This window comes from Numenius arquata, chromosome 3 (assembly GCF_964106895.1).
Source record: "Numenius arquata chromosome 3, bNumArq3.hap1.1, whole genome shotgun sequence".
Classification (NCBI taxonomy): domain Eukaryota; kingdom Metazoa; phylum Chordata; class Aves; order Charadriiformes; family Scolopacidae; genus Numenius; species Numenius arquata.
The window spans coordinates 793782-816434 of NC_133578.1; the positions used below are offsets into that span (position 1 = coordinate 793782).

At 52.5% G+C, this 22653-nt stretch overlaps 1 protein-coding gene across 1 annotated transcript; it reads left to right on the top strand.

Annotated features, from left to right (window-relative positions):
* Positions 1-9630: 9630 nt before the first annotated feature.
* CYTIP (cytohesin 1 interacting protein) lies at positions 9631-21765 on the top strand. The gene is made up of 8 exons (XM_074145634.1): positions 9631-9843; positions 12882-12931; positions 13258-13312; positions 16020-16122; positions 16256-16349; positions 17210-17279; positions 20330-20396; positions 20927-21765. The coding sequence occupies exons 1-8, from the start codon at positions 9679-9681 to the stop codon at positions 21388-21390; spliced, it is 1068 nt and encodes a 355-aa protein (XP_074001735.1). The 5' UTR covers positions 9631-9678; the 3' UTR covers positions 21391-21765.
* The last annotated feature ends 888 nt before the right edge of the window (positions 21766-22653 follow it).

The following is a 22653-nucleotide window of genomic DNA, read 5'->3' on the forward strand; positions in this document are numbered from 1 at the left end:
TTTTTTTTTGCCTGAAGTGGAGGCATTCTTCGTGAGCAGAGTGATGAGAATGTTCTCTGGGAATTTTTCTTCAATTTTAAGTTCAGTCCTATGCACTTCTTGCCTATGTTATCCTTTGAAAGTATCTATGTCCTTGAAGTCTGTCCGATGGCTCTTCCTGGGGCTTCTTTCCCAGTGAACTGGACTGCACGGCGGAGGAATTGGGTGTCTGTGCGGAAGCTCCCCTGGGTCAGGAACCGTGCCAGACCCAAGCTGTGCTGTGAAATTAAAAAAATGTGCTTTTTGGGTGTGAGGCGCTTTGGTGGCCCGCTCTCAGGGCAGAGCTAGGAGATGTTTATTGCTGGGTGGCCGGGCAGTGATGGGGCCATGGGGTCTGGTGATGCTGGCAGATGCTCCTGGAGCTCTCCCCGCTCCGGGGCCGAGCTGTGCCCGGTGTCTGTGGGAATAAATGTGGTCCCCACCGTGATGGGGCTCCTGCAGCTCTCGGGGTGGCCTCTGCCACTCCTCCGTGCTCTGCCCTGGGGTGCAGCCTGCTCCCCCTGCTTTTTCCAGTTTAATCTTGTTTCACACACCAGTGATTCCACCATCAGTGACTTCTTTGTAGTCGCAAGCACCCCTTGCTTTTCCCTGTGCGTTCGGTCAGTCTCACGTGGCGGTGGGTGTTGAGGCTGTGTTTTTTCGCTTACCCTCCTGGAGTCTGTGAAAATCGTTGAACGGCCCTGGAAAAGACCCTTCTGGTGCCAGGCTGGGAGGTGAGGGGGGCTCGGGGGGGGGATGCTCGGGGGGGGGATGCTGCTCCCACTCGGCTGCACCCCCCAGGTCACAGCTCCGGCCCCGGGAATGCTTTAAATCTCTCACACGTATCTCACGGCTTCAGACCTTGTGCTCTGGTTGCTTTTCACCTAGCTCCGTATTTTTTGCACTGTTTTGGTGTTAGTTTGGGGGTTTTTTTGGTGTTGTTTTTTGTTGTTGTTGCTGTTGAGCGGTGGATGCCTGTTGCAGCAGACTGGAGCTGAGCGGGGCTGAGGCAGGGCGGGTGTTGCTGTGCTGGGCTTCACGGTGTTTGTAAACTCTACGCTCCTTTAAAAAAAACCCAAGCAACCAGCCAAACAAACAAACAAACAAACTTGTTTTAGTGACCTTTTCCCTCAGCGTAGATTTGTCCTGCTCACACTGAAGAACAGAGGTTAAACCCAGGCGCTTCTTTGTGGTTTTAGGGAGGCTCAGGTTTCTTGAGAGGTTCCTAATGTTCCTGCTAGTCTTCCCTTAAAGCACAAGTTCTTAAGCGCTTAGAGATGGTCCAGCTCAAGGATGTTCGAGACCAGTCACCACATTTAGCCTCTCCTCACTGGTGCGTCTAGTTTGGGGGAATTACTGGTTTTTTTCTTTTTTTTTTAAATTCACTTCTAATAACAACCTAAAGCTTAATGCATGGAATATGAACTGAAAGGGAAAGTTAATTAACTTTTTCTCTAGCGCCTTTCTGTTTTCCCTGAACTGCTCCCCCCGAACACCCCCTGACAAGTTCAAACTGTAATCTCTTTTGCACTTTCCTATTTTTATAGTAATTTGCACTTAACCGTGATCATTTCCCTCGTGTAACCCTATAATGAATCCTGCAGTATTTTAGTCATTGTTCTGCCACTTTTTGAGGGAACGCATTCAGGAATTACAAATAGGTTTGGTTAGAAGCAGGGCCAGTCCCTACAAGAGGTCTGACGGCTGAGCAGAGCGAGGTCTCCTCGTGGTCCCCATCCGCCTGGGTCTCCCGTCACCGCTGGTGGGCTCAGGGCTGTCCCCAGCCTGTCCCTGCTGATGGGAGGGGAGATGTTGGGTGTCTCGTTGCTGCTGGGGACGGTACCTCACGAGCCGGGTCCCACCACAGGGTCACGTTTAGCGCCGGGGCTGCTCCCTGTGGCAGCGCTTGGAGCTGCCCCCCCGAGTCTGTTTTAACAGGCAGCACAACTGATGAATGTACGGGGGGAAAAAAAAGCATTAAGAGGTACACTATATTTCTACAGAATATACGAAACGTGCAATAAGTTGTAACCAAAGGCTCTGAATGTATTTTTTGGCATAAATAGACTGAATGTATTTTGAATGTAGCTCTTACATTTGTGTCTAAATCTGCTGTGGTTTTTCAGTTCCCAAAGAGAAATGTGTAGTGTTTTGTCAGTCTACGAACCAGTTTCCGAGTTGTCTGTTTTTTAAAGAAGCATTAATATTTTATCTGGAAGTACTGTAATATTTTAGAACTTAGTATAGCAGTACAATGCTAAAATTCAACCTTCATATTGTGAAATACCTAACCTCGTGTACACTGCAGCAAGTTATTTTTAAAACTATTGCTAAAGTTATTGCTTGATATTGCAGCTGCCCCTGGATGTAAATAATTTGTTTAAATGTTGTATTTTGTATGCATATTTTACATACCGGTATACTTTCGGAAGGACATGGCAATTTTAATAAATTAAGCACACTCTGCCACTGTGTTCCTGTGAAGTGGAAAACTATTCTTTTAATGTTCATTTTGTGAGGGGGAAAGGGTTGTGGGCTGCTTCGGGTAAGTTGTAGCCATTGGAAGTTTCAGCCATGAGCCAAAGCTCTTGGCTGGTGGTGGCCACAGCCCCTCGCCCAGCGGTGGCCACAGCGTGCTGGGCAGGGGGACGCCGCATGAGCTGGGGGCTCTGGGGCTTGCAGAGAGCAGGGAAGGGCAACCTCCTGCTGGCCACCGCTTCCTCAGCTTCCACCGCTGCTGCCAACCTGTGCGCTGCCAGATGGGGAGAACATTGTGTCCAGGGGGGCATCCTGCCAGCCTTTGGGCTCCTGTGCTGGTGGGGTGGGCACAGTGATGCTGGTCCTCCTTGTACATGCTGTTCCTGGTGTGTAGTGGACATGGTGATGCAGGAAACAGCCAACTTCTGCTTACGGCTGTGATGAACGCTTACTCTAATTTAGGAGACGAACAGCTAATAAGCAGCAGTGCTGAACTGGAGCGTTCTCGTACCCTCGTTCCTCCCTCTCCGGGAAATGGCAGCTTCTCTCCCGCGCTGGAGAGACACCATCCTCAGATGAGGGGTGAGTTGTTGGGAGGAGGAGACCCTGCTCTTGGCCTCAGCACGTCATTCTGCACCTCTGCTGATGTGAATTCTGGCTGAGCTCCCTTTCACAAAACTCCCTGGGTCCCCCTCTTCCTGCTCTTGAAGTTTTCAGTGGTGTAAACCCCAGCGAGACCCACTCGCAGACAGGACTTCCCTTCTGAAGTCTTTGCTTGCTTGAAAATCCCCCATAACTGTAACCTAGGGATTTGAGTCAGGCTTTACTCAAATTTAAGCCATGTCAAAATATTAAATCCACCACGCTACTACCCAAGACTATCCCCATTTCCATGGCTTTCGAGGGATACTGTGGGCTTATGTTTTTTTCTTAAAGAGACCACTGTGTTACAGACAATTACTTGTGAGTTCGGTCCTTCTGCCACGGTCAGGGGGACCATAAGCACACTCTCACTTCTGGTAACTGCACGTTTCAAGGCAGTTTTAGTTGCCAGGTCTGGTGCTGGCTATGAAGCGTGGGCTCTGGTTGCCATATGGCCAGTGGTGGCTCTGGAGCATGTCCCAGCCAAACAGCAGCAGCCTGTGGTGAGTGTTGGCTGCCATCGCCTGGGAGAGCAAGACATGGCACTGAGATGTTCCTGCTCCCTTGGAGATGCCTGTTGCCTGCTGGCAAGCAGCTTGTCCCCGTTGCCTGCAGGCCAGCAGCTCGTCCCTGTGGCCGGATGGGTGCCGCCCCCATCCCCTCCACCCCAGCGCAGCGGATGGCAGGGTGCCTGGCACGCCAGCAAAGTGGCATGGGCTTCCACACGGGGAGAGGGGGGTGTGTGTGAAACTGCTCACTGGAGGGTTTGGCTCTACAGGAGAAAGGGCTAATTCTTCATTTTCTTGTTATTAGGTAAACGGAACGCCACAGGAGTCATGGGTAGGAACCTGGTCGCAAAGGAGAAGAGCCAGCTTGGCGGTCCCTGAAGGTATGGGCTCGTGTCCTGCAGAGGATGGTTCCTCGCTCGTTCCTCCTGCCCCGGTAGGGGGAGGGTGGGCAGAAACCCTACAGACATCTCAGCCTGGGAGGGAGGGATGGATGTTTCAGAAGCAGGCGTCAGCTCTGCTCCTAGCAAAGTGTCCCATCATTTTCTGTGCATTTTAGAGGTGGCTGAGAGGGAGCTCAAGCCTTGCTGAGCCAGGAGCCGCTGCTCCTGTACTCTTAGGGACACCGCTCCCCTGCCAGCGCTGGAGCTGCTGGTCCCTCCCTGGCTGGATTCCGAGGAACAACAGAGTAAAATGGCTGCACCTTAACCTGCGGCGTGGGCAGGCCGTGTTTCGTAACGGAAATGGTTTAAAGCTTTCTGTGGCTGCTCCACGCGGCTGAAGGGGGTGTACACACGTGCGGTAAGTCATCTGAAGAGCTTGCCCCGGTGCGCAGAGACGTGTGTGTCTGCCCAGGACCTCGCAGCCTGGGCGATGCACCGGCCGTGGCACAGCTCTGGGAACGGCACCATCCCCTGGGAAAAACCACCGTGGATTTTGGAAAGCTGTAGCATCTTGTTTTCTTTCAAATGAATTCTTTCCTGGGCCTGCTGGGCTGCAGCAATTTAGGAAGTGTTCACGAGAGCACAGGAAATGTGTAGGTAGTTCATAAAGAAACCAAAAAGGTGGAGAAAGTAGCAAAGAAATGCGATCTCTAGTCAATAAGCTGCGGCGTTTTTGCGCTGCAGAGGCAGGACCCCTGCCTCTTTCGTTAAGTGTTTGATCGCCTCTTAATTACTTGGTTTCAGTTTAATTGCACTCTGTTGTTGCCCAGGCGTCGTGGGCTGCCGCAGCCTGGGTGGCAGGACACCCAGCTTATGGACCTGCCTCCCAGTTTGGGGACTGGCCTTTCCTTGGGGACTGAATGCAAGGGGCTAAATTTTAAAGCTCTGTCAGTTTAATATCAAAGAATTTACTTTAGATACCGCTGTCCTGATACCAGCATGAGAATAGGCTCTGGCATGTGAGTAAATGTAAAGGAAATGGAGAGAAGCTGGGATTTTTTACTGCAGTATCTTTATAAAGTGGGGTTTTTTTTTTGTTTGTTTGTTTTATTTTGCAAGTGACTTTCCAAAGCATTGCAATGGACTTGGTGTTTGTTCATACTTTACCAAGCCCCTGTTCCAGGGCTGGTATCTTCCCTACAAACACATTATTCTCCCGTTTCACGCTCAGCCTTTCCCTACAGGAAGGGGGGGGTGCTGTGGCCACGCTCCAGAGGGGATGGGTGTCCGCTCCCCGAAGGATTTGCTGCTCGGTGCTGGGAATGTTCTCTGGGGGTGCGGGAGCTGGGAATACCCTCCTGAGAAGCACTCTTGTTTCTCAGCGCTGCCCTCACAGGGGCTCCTGCCTTCCCTGTTTGGACATGGATTTGCAGTGAATCAGGGAACAAATCAAAAGTGTAAAAATCGATGTGCTGCCGTTTGGGACCTTCTCGTGGGCGAAGGGACCGGTGCGGCGGGAGCAGGGAGCGGGGGAACAGGGGAACCCAAGCCGGTTGCGGTGGCCATGGCTCAGAGCAGCAACAGGCTCCAGGTTTAACGAGATTGAGGTGATGTGTCTCGCTCTCTTCTGAGCTGGGCTGCAGTAGCTGAGAAGCCGTGACTTACAGAGCTGCAGGGGTTCGGTCGGGCTGGTGTCTTGGTACCAGCACAAGTACAGGAAAGTGTAATAGGAAACTGATGCTCAGGGGAGTTTTCATCGTGTGGGGGCAAATGTAATGCTAAAGTCTACTTTCTGTTAAACCTGGTGAGATTGTTTTGACGAACAACTAAGGTGAACACAGATAAAAATTATCTTTTACTGAGACAGAAGCACAAAGGGGGTGCTACAGCCCAGGGGTTACTGCAGGTTTCTGAGGGTCCTCTGTTGCGACCAAGCAGGTATTTGCGTGTGTGTACGTGCAGCTGAGAGCCCTTTCCCTGCTCCCGCGGGGGGCACAGCTGCCTGGAAGTGTTCATACAGACGCACGTGTTCGGCTGTGTTCTACAGACACATGCACATCTCCATACTGCAGTGATAAAACAGAGGAGTTTGTTGGATTTTTTTTTTTTTTTTCCCCCTCCAACATTTATTTTCCTTAAATCTGCCACTGAGTCCTCGGTATGTATTTGTTTAAAAACAAACTGTGCGGATATTGGTGTATTTAGAGCTTAGAGACATGGGTTAGTGATGGTTTTTACCGGAGTTAGGTTGATGGTTGGACTAGATGATCTTAAAGGTCCCTTCCAACCTGGACAATTCTATGATTCTATGATTTCTGGATTGCTGCTCAGGTTTGATTCATTGTGAAACACCTTTCTGATTCACTGGTAAGTTAAATGAGAGGTGCTGGAAATTCACTGGCTGTAAGAGAGTCACCAAGATTATTGCTGGTGGTCGTTATCTTACACTTCTACAAGTGATTATTGACAATCTCATATAAAATCATGGGAACTAAGGTTATGTAGAGGTTAGGAATCTAAGCTTTCAGGACAATTCCACCCCTCAGCAAGAGGCTTGTTGTTCAAGACTTCTTCAAAATCAGCCCTAGGCTTCATATCTTGGTATTCTTGAAAAATTTATGTTTCGATTAGGAAAGCAGAGAAGAGCCCAGGGGACAGAGAGATCAGCAGCTCTGCTGAGCCACCAGCGGAGCAATACTCATTTGGGTACTCAGACCGTTACTCTGAGTCATTGCAGGGCTCACCAGCTACTTGTCAGGTGGAAATGTTGGTAGCACAGAGGACTAGCTCCTTAAAATAGCTCATGTGGTTTGTCTACATGGTGAAGTGTGACAATACAAAACCTTATTCAAAAAATATGGAGAGAGATTGTTTTTCTGAAATCACAGAGTGGATTTCATCACACCCCGCAGGAGGGTTTGAGCACTCTCATAAAATGAGTCTGTATCACAGCGTATGAAGTTATTCAGATTAGACCAACTCATGGGAACGTCCTCATGTTGCCCTTCCAGCAACATCACATTAAGAACCCTGCTCACTTCTCATTAAATGCAAATCCATTCCAAGTCTGTGGCCATCCAGCCAATTACTTTAATGCAAAATCATTCCCTTAAGTCACAGCAGTTTTGGTTTCCTTTCAGAATAGCTAGAAGTTTGTAGTTCGAAGAAGTTGTACAAAGAACAGGAGAAATGGCTGGAGCAGAGCCTGAAGGTCCTCCAGGAAATGCAGGGTCTGAAGGTGCAGGGGAAAGCCCAGCCCAGGCTATGGAGATAGCGACACCGGGAGAGCAGCACGCTTGGTTTGGCAGAGTATGCTGCCATCAAGTAGCAGCTACTCCTCACCATGAACGCTGAGGTGCCTCAGGGTTGTGGTCTTTCAGAATGGTGCCCTGAATCCCAGGCTGAGGGTGGTGGGGATGAGCAGAGCCAGCAATGCCCAAGCTCCATTATGGACTAGCACTGCTCCTGGGACGTGCCAGAGAGGCCAGGACCTCCTCTGATGTGCAGTGGGGAGTCCCTTCACAAACAGCAGCGCTAGCGCTAGAGGGGAATTGGGGTGCCTGTAAAGAGATGGGGAGCTCTGGGACTGGAGGAGCAGAGATGGCGGCTGACCAAGGACTCAATCCCCATGGAGGAGGAAAGGAGCAGCTCTCTGGGGTCTGAGGATGGAAGATGAGGATGTTCTGCTCTCTCTCCACAGAAACTGGAACGGGTCCAGAGGAGGCCACGGAGATGATGTGAGGACAGGCTGAGAGAGTTGGGGTTGTTCAGCCTGGAGAAGAGAAGGCTCCAGGGAGACCTTAGAGCCCCTTCCAGTCCCTCAAGGGGCTCCAGGAAAGCTGGGGAGGGACTCTTGATGAGGGAGGGGAGCCATAGGAGGAGGGGGAAGGGTTTGACCCTGAAAGAGGGGAGATTGAGCTGAGATGTGGGGAAGAAGTTCTTTGCTGTGAGGGTGGTGAGAGCCTGGCCCAGGTTGCCCCGAGAAGCTGTGGCTGCCCCATCCCTGGAGGGGTTCAAGGCCAGGTTGGAGGGGGCTTGGAGGTACCTGGTCTGGTGGGAGGTGTCCCTGCCCAGGGCAGGGGGTGGCACTGGGTGATCTTTAGGGTCTCTTCCAACTCTAACCATTTGTGCCAGGGAGGAGGCTGGAGGGACCATCCCTTCTGATCTCCCCAGACACTCCTGGGTTGCTGCCATGGGCAGCTTCGTGCAGCCGTGGGTCTGGCCATCGCGGTGGCCGTGGGGTGGGTGTGAGGGTCTTGTGGTGCTCAGCTGGGACCAGGTCCGGGCTGGGGGGACATGGGCTGCTGTGGTCCTGCTGTTTGCTCTGATGGGAGATCTTATTTGTTTCTCCTCTCTGTCTGTTTGGGGATGAGTCAGTGGGTTTCAGAAACGTCAAAGAGGGTTGCCTGAGGAACTGAAATGCACTTTGTTTGTTTTCAAAGGCGCTCGGTGGGGTGATTGTGAGCAGGAAAAGGGGAAGAGGCTTTGAGTCACCGCGGTCCCTGCATTACTCAGCTTTAGCGAGTGAGCAGATGCCATCCCTGAGACACAGCTTGCTTTTCTCAGGAAAAAGGAGAGAGCTTTCCCCCTGTCATACGTTGCTTCGTTAACTTTTTGTCTCTGAACGAGCACCGTGCAGGAGGTGAGACAGAAGCTGTGAGCGGGGTCAGAGCCACCCCTTAGCCCCGAGGGGTTCCCCCTGGACCTGTCTCATCCCACTTCTCCGAGGTGAAGGATGGGTCAGTCCCGGTGCAACCGGGGCAAGATCCCGCCTGGGATCACTCTGCTCCAGGCTGGAATCGCTGCTTGGCTCCCCTGGAGGGACGCGGGCTGCCAGCACGGCATCGGGTGGGTGGGCAAAGCCGACCCCTCAGGGGGGTCTGGAGGGCACCTGGGGTGTCACTGGCCATGGAGACCACCCCCTCTGCCCGGCTGGGTGGGCTCGGTGCGTGGTGCCCGGCTGGGCACGGCGTGGGGCTGCCTTCCTTGAAGGGGAGGTAGCAAGGATGGCGCGTGACCAGGGCACCAAACAAGCCCCTGGCCCTCCTGAGGCAGCCCCTCAACTCCCTTCCTTCAGGCCCTCCATCTACATTGCTGTGTGCCCCCAAACCTGCCAAAAGTCAAAGGAGGGCATCACTCTGCCCTCCCTCCCTGGTGCCTGCAGCTCCTGCTCCCCTCCCTCTGCCTGGGAATTATCCAAAGGAACCGTTACCCAAAGAAAGCATTCTTCTCCTGGCTTTGCCAGAAGGTAATCTGAGCAGTGCGAGGGATGCTGAGCAAGGGAGAGAACGAACCAGTTGGGGTTAGGGGAGTATCTGAAGCAAGTAGGGCTTTAAGGACGAATTATTGCAGAGAGAAGCATCCGTTCGGTGAGAACTGCTGTGTGCAGGAATGGAAGGGAAAAAAAAAAAAAAAAAGCAGATTTGTTTAATTGCCAAGCCTAGTTCTTAACTCTCTTATGAGCACAACACATACCCAGGGCCCCGGTGGTCTGCTGGAAGAGATTTACGCGACGTGCACCTAAACCACAGCTCACGTGGCCGGCTTTCCGGTGCCGGGCTTGCTGATGGCACGGCGGGGCCATGGCGCTCTAGTTTCCTCAGCCCCGCCGCGGCCGCCGGCCATGCCGCGCTGAGCTCCCGCCCGCCCTCATGGCCCTCAGGCGGCTCATCCAGCAGAACCACAACGCCAACCTCCTGGGCTTCGGCCCCGGGCCGGCCAGCGCCGCCGGCGGGGAGCCAGCCCTGCCGATGGACAGCAGGAGGATCCAGCACTTGGCCAACACGGTGGGGACGCTGCCCCGCGGGCGCAAGCAGGTACCCGGGCAGGGTGTCCGGGGGGGCTGGCGGCTCGATGCCGGTGCCTGCAGGGGTGAGGGGAACCGGCCGAGTGTCCCCGAGTGACCGCATCGTAGGGTGCGGCTCCGATTTTAAGTTGCTGGAAGGATTCCCGGGGGTTTTGGGATCGCGGTGAAGCCTGTGGAGCACCGGCAGCGTGGGAAGCTGTGGAGAGGAGCGAGGAAAGAGGGGTTCTGCCCGCGGGGGCTCACAACGTGCTTCTGCAGCCGAGGTCCTACCCCAGCTGCATCTCCATTTACAGCAGCACCACGAGCCACAGGAGGCTCTCGCTGTCTGGGTCTTCCTTTAAACCTGCTTTACTTCAGCGCAGCAGCCTGCCCGGGCTGTGCTTTCTGCTGCAATGCTGGCAGAAAGCACCCGCCATGAATTATCTCCACCCAGATTTTGGAGTATTTTGCTACAACTTGTTGTTGGGGCTGTCTCTCTCTTTTCTGGGCTTTTCCCCCCGAACAGCACATTTCTGCTGTTTCCCGCTGGATTCCCACAAAACTCTCTCTTGCTCGTGCTGTAAACTGCCAGCCGAGCGACCCCAGCTCTGGTCTGTTTGTCTCACGTGAAGAAGCCGAGGTAGACAACGCCTGAGACACGTTATAACCTCAAGGTGCTGCCAGGAAGCTGGTGCACAGTGTCTGTGTGCTTGAGGCTTGGCTTTGGTGGGGAACGGAAACGCACTTAATCCTGTTCTTCCTCCGAGTGCGGGGAGGTGAAGGAAAGCCAGAGCCGGGCTAATCGTGGGACGGTGGCTGCGGGGTGACACCCACGGCTGTGGTGGGACAGCCCTTTGTGCGGCCATCGCAGGGGAGGCTGATGGCCACAGCTGCGAGGTGGCCGCGTCTGCTGGTGGTGAATTACAGCACGCACCCAGGGCTGGCGGGCTGCGGGGGCCAGCAGCCCAGGGGTATGCTAGCCGTCAGCTCTTTGCCTGGTCTGTGCTTCATCGTTATCCCCGGGGGCTCTCCCCCCTCTCTTTTCTCTCCCCAGGCGAATCCATGCCCATAAAGTAGGGTGTTTCTGTAGGTGGTCACGCTGTGGCATCATTCTATACTGCGGAAGCCTGAGACGTTTGGCTATGTTGACTACCAACATTTCGGTGATAACGTAATTCCTTATTTGTGGGTCATTTTTATGGGAAGAATCAGTGTTCGACACTGATCCTGGTTTTTTCCAGACACCTCTTCAGGCACAGATCTCCCCAGCCTGAAGCAGGGATCCTGGATGCTCGTTGCCATGGCCATGCCTGCCATCGGCTCGGAAATGCTATGCAGCCGCCAGGACAAACTGCAGAGAGAACTGTCTGCAGTTACCTTAATTTAGGTGCTCTTTCTGTTATTTCTGACAAGGCATTAAGTTTAGAAATGCTCACAGATTTTTAGGGGAAAGGTACAAAAGAAAGGTGAGGTCCAAGCATGACAGAGATGTGATTTGGGCACTTTATAGATAATAGTTCCAGTATTAACGGGAATGACGGCAATCCCTTCCCTTCAAAAACCTGGATCCTCATCCCTTTCAGCATTTTGAAGGGTCCCCGCTGCTGGAGCGACACTCTGGTGGTGTGTGCCTGTCAGCCCCTCGTCCTTGCACAAGAGCACAAGTGCCCTGAGGACGGAGCAGCCCAGCCGGTGGCATGGGGTGGCCACTCGCCGAGCCCCTGCTGGCCCCTGCTCCTCACGCTGCACCCCCATAAAGCAAGGTGACCCGCAAAGAAGGAATATTCCTTCTCTTATTTGAAAACACAGGGCTGCCATGTAGGATTGTGGTTTTTTTTTTTTTTTTTAAATAAATACGCAAAATAAGGCAAGAGTGTTGTGGGCACTGGAAGGACCAGCGGAAGGTCCATTTCTGGTGCTCTGTTGGATACAGGCTTTTTCTTGAGCGGTTGTTCCTCTTGTCTTTCCTATTTCTACTGTCCTCGGAATTTACACCTCCAGCAGTTTGGGGAGGAGTTCCCTGCTCCAGGCACTTTTGCCATCAGAAATTTTTTCTTGGGCTAAAAGACCTGAATTTTTGCACTTGTTCTCATGCTTTTTCACAACAGCCTCTATCGCCCTAAACAGGGGCTTCCAACTGGCGTTGCCACAGGGGTCTCCCAGCCGAGTTACTGCTGCTTCCAGACCTCTCTCCCCCTCCGAAGTAGGTGTGGCTGGGTTTCTAAAAACTGATGTCAAATTATTACCCCTGCACAAAAAAAAGCCTTGTGTTGCTTCATTTTATACTGGCTGGTGGTAGCTCAGCTCTCAGTTTTAACTCCTTGCAGGGCAGATTGGATAACTGAACTGGCGGGTGGCCGATTTTTGTTAATAAAATTGGAACGGGCACTGCATTGCCGTCTCCCAGCGAGGATGCCCAGACGTTTTCTGGAGGTGAACATCTGAAACAATATTACGATGTGCTGAGTATTCATGGTTTTTTTATTTTGGAAATACTCAGTTTTATATTTAAAAGGTTTGGAAAAATAAGAGACCTGACGTATAGCCAGTTTTTCAGAGCTTAATTTCCAACATAATAAAAGTAAACATGAATTCCTTCAACAACCACCTCTTCCAGGTTAATGCCATCCATCACACCAGAACATGTCACAGTTGAGACTTGGCTCTGCAGCAAAGCCAGTTAAATTTCCTCCCCGGGTGTTGATATCAGACCTGTTACTGTGGGAAATTCCTCTCTAGCTCACTTGGAAGGGAACCGCGGGGTAGGGGAAGACCTCCTGGGCAGGAGAGAGCACCTTTTCCAGACTCTGCAGGTGGTGGTCGCTATCAGCAGCTGGCAGGGGGCTCTGGAGGTGGTGATGAGTTGGCTTGCGCCCTGGACCTAACTCTGTTTCCTCTTGTTCTCAAAGTTTAAGTTCTCGTTTGACGGAGGGAGAGGCTGTGTTGGTGCAGGCTGGCGGTGGGATGCCACTGGCTGCTTTAGTTTTTCTCTAAACTGCTGATTTTAGCCGTGTCCCTCAAAGAACCCTGAGCCTACTGACCCTTTTCCACTCCCATTTCTGCTTGCAGCTTGCCTTGACCAGATCCAGCTCCTTGGGTGACTCCTCCAGGCCACAAAGGTATGAAGACATTTTTCTATAATCACTGTTATTTACTTATTTTGTATAAAATGTGTGTCCTGGGAGCCTTCCCATTTAGCAGCCCTCATGGGACAGGGGTGCAAAGCAGAGAGTGGTACCCAGCGCCCGGCATGTGCAGGTGGAACGGTGACATTTGGTTTGAGGAAGGAAAGAGCAGGCACCACTGGAAGGTCCAAGGGAAGGCGTGCGACACCCTGCACAGGGAGGGACAGTGACGGGGACACGATCCTTTCTGTTAGAAATACAAGCTACATGAAGTGTGGCACCCCGGCACTCATGTGGAATTCTGTGCGTTCTTCTTGCAGGCACCTCGTTGCTATATTAAAGGAAGATAGAGAGACGTTTGGGTTTGAAATCCAGGTAAGAATTAAAGGAGAAGTTGATTCATTTAAAAATAAAATACGGTGCAGTCTGTCAAGTGTCACATCCTCAAAATGAGGTTAAGGCAGCACAGAGCGGAGGAAGGCATCTGTCAGCTCCTCATGAAATTTGAAGGGCTCACAGTCATGACAGAACCAGGATGCATTGCCAAGGATTTTATTTACAGCGAAGGTCACAGATGAGAATTTCTGGCCATCTCACAAGCCAGAGCCTTGAATGTAGGAGGAACCCCACCCAAATCCAGATATGAAGCAATGGCAGTGCCTTCTTACCTCCATAAGTGAATATTTTTCTTGAGAATTGTATATAAGAATATTTTAATATAAAAAGAGAGAGATCAATAAACTCTTTCCCCCAAAAATACCTTATACCAACATTTTACTACTTCCTGTAATGTATATAGAGACATACGTATTTTTGAAGTAGATCTATAGTATTAGTATGTTTTTTAGTAAATAAAGCATAACTTTTTTGGGGGGCTAAATCACATAGGAAGAAATTCTGTCAGATGAAGTCAGTAAATCACCAAACAGGAAAACCAGAATCTTATCAGGAGTACTGCTAATGGGAGATTTTTGTTCTATAGGTTTTTTGTTCGAAAGGTAACTCTTGGATCAGTGGGCCTGCTAAAATTCCAGTTATAAATAAAAAATAATCCCAGGAATAAACGGATGCTGTTTTGGGGTCAGAGCTCTGCCTGTGCCCCCCAGACCCTGCCTCGTGGCCCCTGTTTCGATTACAGCGGTGTCAGGACATCTTCAAAGAGCTTGCCTATATCCATGCACAAAGGGAAAATGGTATTTTCAGTGAAATTAGTGTATTAGGAAAAGCTTAACTTCCTCAAATTCAGTTGTGTGACTAATGAGCGGGTAAGCGTTCAGCTCGTGAACAGTGGAGAGCTTTCAGAAGGGAGGATAATTGAGTCAATTATCGGGCTTTTGTATAAATTGTCAGGGCAGATTTTCATTATATGTGACATTCTGATTAAAAATAATTGTTGTTGGCACATTTTCTTACTGAGTGTAGATGCAGCATGAGCACTTCACTAGAAAGTCCGGGCTGTAGAAAGGCAGCATCTGTCTGATACTACGGATAAGCCATTATTTAGAAGCTGTAATTTCATTACTACAAGTTAAATTTAGGCAAACCAGAGTAAGATGATGTGAAACTCTAGGTCTTCCATCTGCAGGGAGCTCATGAGAACTGCAGCGATGGCCGAATGCCAGAGCTTCTCGCCTGTTACCGCTTCTTCTCCCACTTCTTGCTGGTGGAGCAGAACCTGTGGATGAGACAGATGCCGTGGGGCTCCCCAGGTCCCTGGGCGTTTGCAGAGCAGACGCTCTGGTAGCATGTCTCTGCCCTCACTGCAGCTGTCTAAAAGCTAGGTGTCCCTTCCAAAACCATGGCCCAGTCATCTTCCAAGGTCCATGAGGAGAAGAAGGTACAGGAGAGGGAAGTCCACGCTCCTGGCTGGAGAGCTTCTCTTGGGGCCATCAGTCAATGGCCTGGAGATGTCCACCTCTCCTGGTGGCTCTGGTGGGGACACTGGGGCACCTCTGTCCAGATAGCTCCAGTTAGGTGTAACAAATCCCATCCAGCTTGTCCAGCTTGTATCGCTCAAGCTGGCCCAGTTGTGCAGGTTGGTAGGAGAGACCTACCACTCTGAAATAGGCCAAAAAAAGAGGCAGGTGTGACCTGTTGTGGCGTGTCCTTCAAAGACCCTCACGTTTCACTCGGTGCTCTTAGTTTAGCCAGAAGTTTGACTCTTGGTCTACTGCTGGCTGAAATTCCTGCCAAATCGGTGTGGTTTGGCCAGATAAGTCCTGAACAGGGTCTTCAGCCCTGTTTGTTCCACCCTGAATGAGAAAATCAGGAATCTAGCACCACTTCTTATATCTGGGTTAGATGTGTCATAGGTTTTCAGGAAGTTCAGCTTCAGTCTTAAATTTTGGTAGGAAGATGTGGCTAAATACTGATATTTGCTTGTAACCGAGAAGACATTTCCTGTCATTGCAAGATCTGGTCGGGTTGCATTGCCTACTTCTGCATTTTTCTAAATATGTGTCAGCACTGGTAACCACATGATGGATTCATACTTAGAATCACTTAATGTGTATTTAAATGTGCAAGCCAAGAATAAAAAGCACTTTCTAGGGGGTGTGGGGACATGTGTGGATCATGAGTTTGAGAGACCAAAGGAGCAAATGTAGGTCCAGCTCTCCTTGGTTTTCAGTTCTGGTATTTGAACCCATCTCTGGCAGCACCAGCCGAGTTCCCACAGCGTTGGCCATGAGCAGGGGCAATCACTTGAGTAGCCCAAGCCCACCGTGCTGGGGCTGGAACGTGGAATATCCCTCCAGCCGCAGAACAACCCAGAAATCAATCTGCACCCATATCTGCTAATGCATATTCTTGGCTGAAGTTGCTGAGATTTTGATAATGAGTGACCAACTTGCTGAAAAACTAGTTTTTGGAAAAACAAGGTACAGGCAGGTGTCTGCAGTTCTCTATCATAAGAATGCAATGTCTAATTATAAGGTTATAACGTTTTGATGTTCTCACTTGTATGATAATATAAGCTGCTCATCACAGCCTCCTCATTTAAAAAAAATGTGTAAAAAGACCATTAATTTTAAAATTATTTTCATGCCTTTAATATTGGTAACGCTGTCGCTTTGGTATTTAGACTATTAGATTTCCAAACCAAAATGACCACTCCCTGGAGGTATGCACTTGTGTCTGCAAGATTCAAGAAGAAAGTCCTGCCCATCTTTCTGGCCTTCAAATTGGTAACTATTTATGTTTTTTTTCCTGCTGTGGGTGGCCTTATTTTGCTTTTCTCTGGATTAGTTTTGGTGTAGAGCATGTGGAAGCTGTGTGCATGTTGCAGGTGCTCATTTTCCCTCTGTGTCTCTCTAACAGGCGATATCCTCGCCAGCATAAACGGCGTGAACACTGATGGTTTTAGCCACAAGCAAATAGTAGACTTGATAAAGTCTTCAGGGAACTATTTAAGGTAGGCCTCCCTCCTTCACATGGGTTTTAGCTCAACAATGTCTCCCACTGGAGGCCAACGGAGCTTCTCGTGCTGCCCTGCAGTCCTGTGCCGCCCTGGGGGCAAAGAAATCTCAGGGACTCTGGTTTTGCCGAGCCACACTCCTGCTGGAGATGAGGGTTGGGAGAGAGAGAGATGTTCAAGACCAGGTTGGACGGGGCTTTGAGCAACCTGGTCTGGTGGGAGGTGTCCCTGCCCAGGGCGAGGGGGTTGGAACTCGATGATCTTTAAGGTCCCTTCCAACCCAAATCATTCTATGATTTTATGAGATGCTCTGGGAAGGCGCCCCAGTGTTATCCCCCGCCCAGTCCCTTTTCTCCTGTCCCTGCCATGTGTTTGCTCGTTTTGCACCAGCACCGATGCCGCTGGGGACAGCCATAGAACCATAGAATTGTCTGGATTGGAAGGGACCTTTCAGATCATCGAGTCCAACCATCAACCCAACACTGACAAACCCACCACTGACCCATGTCCCTCAGCACCACATCTGCCCGGCTTTTAAATCCCTCCAGGGATGGTGACTCCACCACTGCCCTGGGCAGCCTCTGCCAAGGCTTCACAACCCTTGGGGTGAAGAAATTTTTCCCAATCTCCATCCTAAACCTCCCCTGGGGCAACTTGAGGCCGTTTCCTCTTGTCTGATGGCCTGTTCCTTGGGAGAAGAGACCGACCCCCCCCGGCTACCCCCTCCTTTCAGGGAGTTGTAGAGAGCTCCATGTAGGAGGGGGGTGGCTGGTCAGGATGCGGTGCGGGGTCCAGCAGCCCTGGCAGCGCTCGGGGCTCCTCTCCGCTTCGGTGCCAACACCGCCTGGTCTTCACAGGTTAGAGACCATCAATGGGGCCATGTTCCTGCGGAAAATGGAGCTCGAGACCAAGCTGCAGCTGCTGAAGGTAATATAATTAATTAGTTAGTCCACTGTTGAAGGCAGAGGGCTGTTGTGGAGCTGCTGCTAATGGGGGTAGAAGGGTGTCCATGGGGCTGGGTGGGTATCCTGGTAGGGAGCAGACACCCCTGTGTCCCCCACCGTCAGCACCCCCAGCTGTAATATTTGCTGTATATAATTTTGGGTAATATTTTCCCCCACAATAATTTCTGTAGCTCCTTGAGTATTTCCATTTGTCCCCATCGTGGCTGTGCCCAGCTGGCAGGCAATGCTCCCCGGCAAGAACATAACAGCACATTTTAATGCACTCTATATTTAGCAAAAAGGGAAGGCTGGCTATCACCAGCAGGGCTGGGGCTTGTTAGGGCTGGGACGCTGACGGCACCTCTGACGCGTAGAGCTTCTGTTCCTCAGCCGGGCTGGGAGCCCGTTTTTGGGTGCTGGTAGCCCGGTGTGCCTCTTCGCTTGCCCCCCTTGCAGCCAGGGCTTTCCAAAGCTGGGACCCCATGGACTTTGAGTGAGGGGTTTTTCCTTATGGCAACTCTATGCCAAAACCCTCCGCACAGGATTATGGTACTTAAAAAAGTGCATTAAAAACTAACCTGGTTAGAACAAACCTCATGCCAAAGGGGCTCAGCTTGCCAGAGCCGCGCGGCGGGGACAGGGGTTGCCATACGTGCCGTCGCCTATAAAATACAAGTCCTGCCACGGGGGCGATTTTGTGGTTAGTATTTAGTATGTTTAAAACAATGTTTGTTTCACTGGTTTTGCGCTGCGTTTCTAAGAGCACGGCCCAGGGTGTTGCTGATGCTGTGGGTGATGCCAAGGTGGCCGGTTGGGGATGCTGAGCTAGCCCAGACAGGGCCAGAAACGAGCCAGACCCCACAGCCAGAGAGGTCACTGCTGTGTTCATGGGAATGCTTCAGCAGGATGCTCCCATCCCGGCCGCAGTCAGTGGCCCCTGGCAAGCTGTTTGGTCTGGTCCCTTAGAAATCCGGATGAAATAACTGGTAAAGTCACCAGAAACGGGACATCACTCCCCTCTCCACCCCCGCCCCCCACCCCTTTCTAGGGAAATTCTAAACCCCAAATCTCAAAATCTGCTGTGAAATGTTCTGTTTCAAAAGGGGAGGTTTTTTGATAACAGCTGTTTCCCAGAAGTGCCAAACCCCTGTGAAAGGCGGGGTTACCGAGTGAAGCATGGGTGTGTGCCCCATCCGGGGCTCTCACCAGCACCGCCGCAGCCGAAAGAACCTCCTTCCATTTGTACCTGTCTCTGATGCCTCCATCCCTTTGTACCTGTCTCTGATGCCTCGCTGAAGGGTGCGCTCGGTCTCTGCAAACCCCTGTCACTGCAGCACGCCGGGGCCGTGCCCCCGAGTGCTCCCCATCCCGGGTTTGGCCATGGGGCTGCATGAGGACTGGCCCCTTTGCCACCCAGCGCGGTTCCTCCAGTGTGCCCCACCTTATGGAATCATAGAATTATTTTGGTTGGAAAAGATTTTCCAGATCATGGACTCCAACCATCAACCCAAAACTGACAAACTCACCACTGACCCATGTCCCTCAGCACCACGTCTACCCGGCTTCTAGATACCTCCAGGGATGGTGACTCCACCACTGCCCTGGGCAGCCTCTGCCAAGGCTTGATAACCCTTTCGGTGAAGACATTTTTCCTAATATCCATCCTAAACCTCCCCTGGTGCAACTTGAGGCCGTTTCCTTTTGTCCATTTTCTTGGCCATTTTGGTTGGGCCCAGAATGGGGAAAACCTTTGGGCAACTCCCAACCATCTCTTGCGTACAGCTTCCTAGGTTTAGTTGAAATATAAACAGCTAAAAACTGCTTTATTCAACACTGTGTAAAGGTTGTAAGAGCCAGCTTCTCTGGACTAATTCTCCTTAGAAGCAGCCACGTCTCCTGTCTGGCAGGGGAGCCTGTTGTACCGTTGTGGGAACGGCAGCTGGGGGGGGGAGCTGGAGCCACCCCCTGCCTCGGCTCTGGCGATGGCTGCCCTGCACCATCCCTCTGCCAGAGCGTGTCCAAATCCGCTGGGAAGGGGTTCCCTGAGAAGAGCAGCTGGGAAAAGGCTACTTTTGTGGTGTCCTCATAAACGGCTCCTGCTCGGTAGGTTGAGGGATCCCCAGGAGGACCCTCTGTGACACCCCCGGCTCCAATGGCTGGGGGCTGCCCGGCCTCTGCGGGGTGCTGGGGGCTCCCCAGGCATCCCGGTGTGTCCCGCAGGGCATCCTGCAGCTGGGCTGTGACCTCTGGTTTGTGACTAATTGTTCCAAAACGTGAAAAAGAGAAAAAATGTGAATGCGGTAACAGGGTTGCCCACACGAGCTTGGTCTGGTTGGTGTGGGCATATCAATGTGGGGTTTGCCAGCCTGTCCGGCTGCGTGCCCGAGGGGCGCCGGGTCCATGCAGGTTGCTGGGGAATGCCTGCTGCCGCTGTCTCCGGGTGCGAGTCCCCCTGCCTTTTGGTTTTCCTTTTTTTTTTGTGAATCAGCCATGCAGCGGTTTGTTCCTCATCTCGAAAGCTGGCGTGCCACAGGGGGGAAAAAAATTCCTCGCTCCCTGTTGGCTGGCATGGGGGTTGGGGTGTACTGGCAGCGTGGAGGCTCTCAGGCCAGCCGGGGTGGTGTGTTGTTCACGCAGATTTGGGATGGGAGCTGGTCTGTGCCCTTGCCGCCGGAGCCAGGACAAGGAGCGGGGTGGCCATTCCTGGCCGGTGGCTCTGGGGCTGTGGGGGGCTGGTGTCTGGGCTGGGGGCTGGAGACGAGCAGAACGCTCACCAGGCTTCAGGCTTCTGCTTCTCACATCGGATTGTACCTTGGGCACCTCACCCCAAGCCCCCAGGGCACGAGCAGACTCGTGCTTTCTGGAAGAACTTTGCTAAACTCCGGGAAAATTGTCTCAGTAAGAAGAGGGACGGACGAGTGCTTCCCGGGGGTGACCTGTACTTTCTAGAGACGCTGTTTTTCTCCGCGGGTGTGTTATGCTTCTGCGAAAGTGCGCTGATGACGGATCCCTCTTCTCCTCTCTCTTCCGCAGCAAACCCTGCAGCAGAGGCGTGTGGAGCTGCGCTCGCTGCTGGCGCAGGAGCAGCGCTTGCTGCACGGTACGTCCTCCCGTCCCACGCGGAAACCGCAGCGCCTCCGCCCGCCGAACGCCCGCCCATCGGCAAAAAACAGTTCTCTCCTCTCATCTTCACTGGCTTTCCTTCTCCCCTCATCATGAAGGCGTGGGGCTGGCCCCGGGAAAGGGTTTTGTTTTTTTTTTTTTGCCCGGGAGTAATGAATTTGGAGGCTGCTTGAGCAAAGCAGAGCAAAGGCTCCTTCGCACGAGTTCTAGGAAAGGCGCTGATGCGGGTTGCAAAGTTTTGTTCCCCATCCTTATTTTGGACTTTATCAGGGGAGGGATGTGTTGGGTTGGCTTTTTAAGGGGTTACCCAGGGAGCAGCTTTGATTCTGCGTGTGTGTGTGGGGGCAGGCAGGGGACAGAGAGCACCCCACGGCTGGGAAACCGCTCCCCAGGAGGGAAGGGGGGCTGCGGAGATGCTGGGCATGATGATGCTGAGATCCTGTGCCACCAGTCCTGCTCCCTGGCCCGGAGCGGCAAATAATGCTCCTCTTTGGCTTCTGCTTCCAGGGGAGGTGAACGACAACGCTCTGCTGGGCGCGCTGGAGCTGGAGGGGTCTGACTTGCTGGGGGACTGCGAGGCGCCGGGACCCCTCTTTGCGAGGAAACCCCGCTTCTCCAGCGAGAGCAGCTCCCGCAGCCGGCTGAGCTCGATGACCCTGGACAGCGAGGACAGCTTCTACCAGAGCAGCGCCTTCGAGGACTCGGCCCCGGAGAGCCTGAGCCGCCAGTCCAGCGTGGACGATGACTGCTTCTTCGAGGGGGCGTCCGGGAGGTCCTCCCTGCGCAGGAACCGCAGCATCAGCCTGGCCAGCAGCGGGTCCATGTCCCCGCTCTGGGAGGGGGGGAGCAGCTGCGCCAGCAGCTTCGGGACCCTCCCGCGGAAAAGCAGGCGACCCAGTGTCCGAAAGCACCTTTTGAAGTTCATCCCAGGCCTTCACCGGGCGGTGGAAGAGGAGGAAAGCCGGGTGTGAGGTGGCCGTGGTGGCCGGGTCTCTGCACGGGGGATGGGACCGAGGGTGGCCGCTCACCCAGGAGCTCGCGGTGGGTGAAACGTGGTGGCACCGCGTTTTTTTGTCCTCTCCTCGCACAACTTCATGACAGGACTGGTGATATTTAAAATGCTCTGGCGTTTTCAATGATTTTAATTCTTAATCAGAGCACACTGTGGACCTCTTCATTAATGTGAAAAATGACTAACTCTGAAATGGGAAGAACCTTTGCAGAACTTCCTCAGCGTACCCTACTGTTAATAACAGATTTTAATTGAATGCAAAATTGGTAGCTATTTATTTTCCTGTTACCCAAGTCATAGTCTTCCAAAGGTCTTTAATAAAGCAAGTGCTTCTAAGAAAACCGGCGACAAAGTCCCCTTAGAAAGAGGATGGAGCCCAGAGACCCCTGGCAGTGACGTTTTGAAATGAGGGGCAGAGATTTGCCCGTGGTTGGCGGTGGGGGACTCAGAGGGGCGTGCTGGCAGCAGCGACAGATTTACACAGTGAACGCCGGCTGCCATCGCTTTCGCATCCCTTGGCAGCCGCCGTATAAACACTGTGAAAACCCGGTTTATCAGCTGCGATCTCTGCCCATGGCTGGTGTGCCATGTCCTGCCAAACCTTTCTAATTCTGGGGGATTTAGAATTTGCAGCCCCGACCAGCCCTGATCGCCGTGCACCCCCGTGGGCTCCTGTCTCGGAGTTGGGGGGAGCAGGGAGAGGGCACCACGGCGGTGGGCAGGGGCTGGTGACCCTCACTGAGAGCACTCCCCGGGGAAAGGGGCTCAGACGGTGGGAGGGTGTGGGTGTGGGGTCTCTGCATGTCCCCCACTTCCCAGTGTGGCTCTGTGGGCTCTTCTTGGCAGTGCTGGCCAGCCTGGCCAGGAACAGGGCTTTCTGCAGGGTGACAGCTCGGCAGGAGTCCCTGGGGTGCCACCCCCCGAGGGCATGGCCAGAGTTTTACCAGATTTGAGAAAACACTTGCCCACTTAGAATCACGTAACTATGTAGCTCAGATTGGTTTGACCTCTTCAAGGCGAGAGAGGCGAAGGCAGAGGATTGTGCCGCAGGGAGGAGCAGGATTGTGTTGTGCCCGGACACGGTGGCAGGTGGCATCTGGGGACCTCTGAGAGAGCCGGGGACCCCATCCCTCTGCGTGCCCAGGGGCTGCAGAGATGCCCCTTGGCTGGTGTTCCCACTGCTCGTCGGCTGGAGATCATTAGCTGTCCACATTCCTTCAGG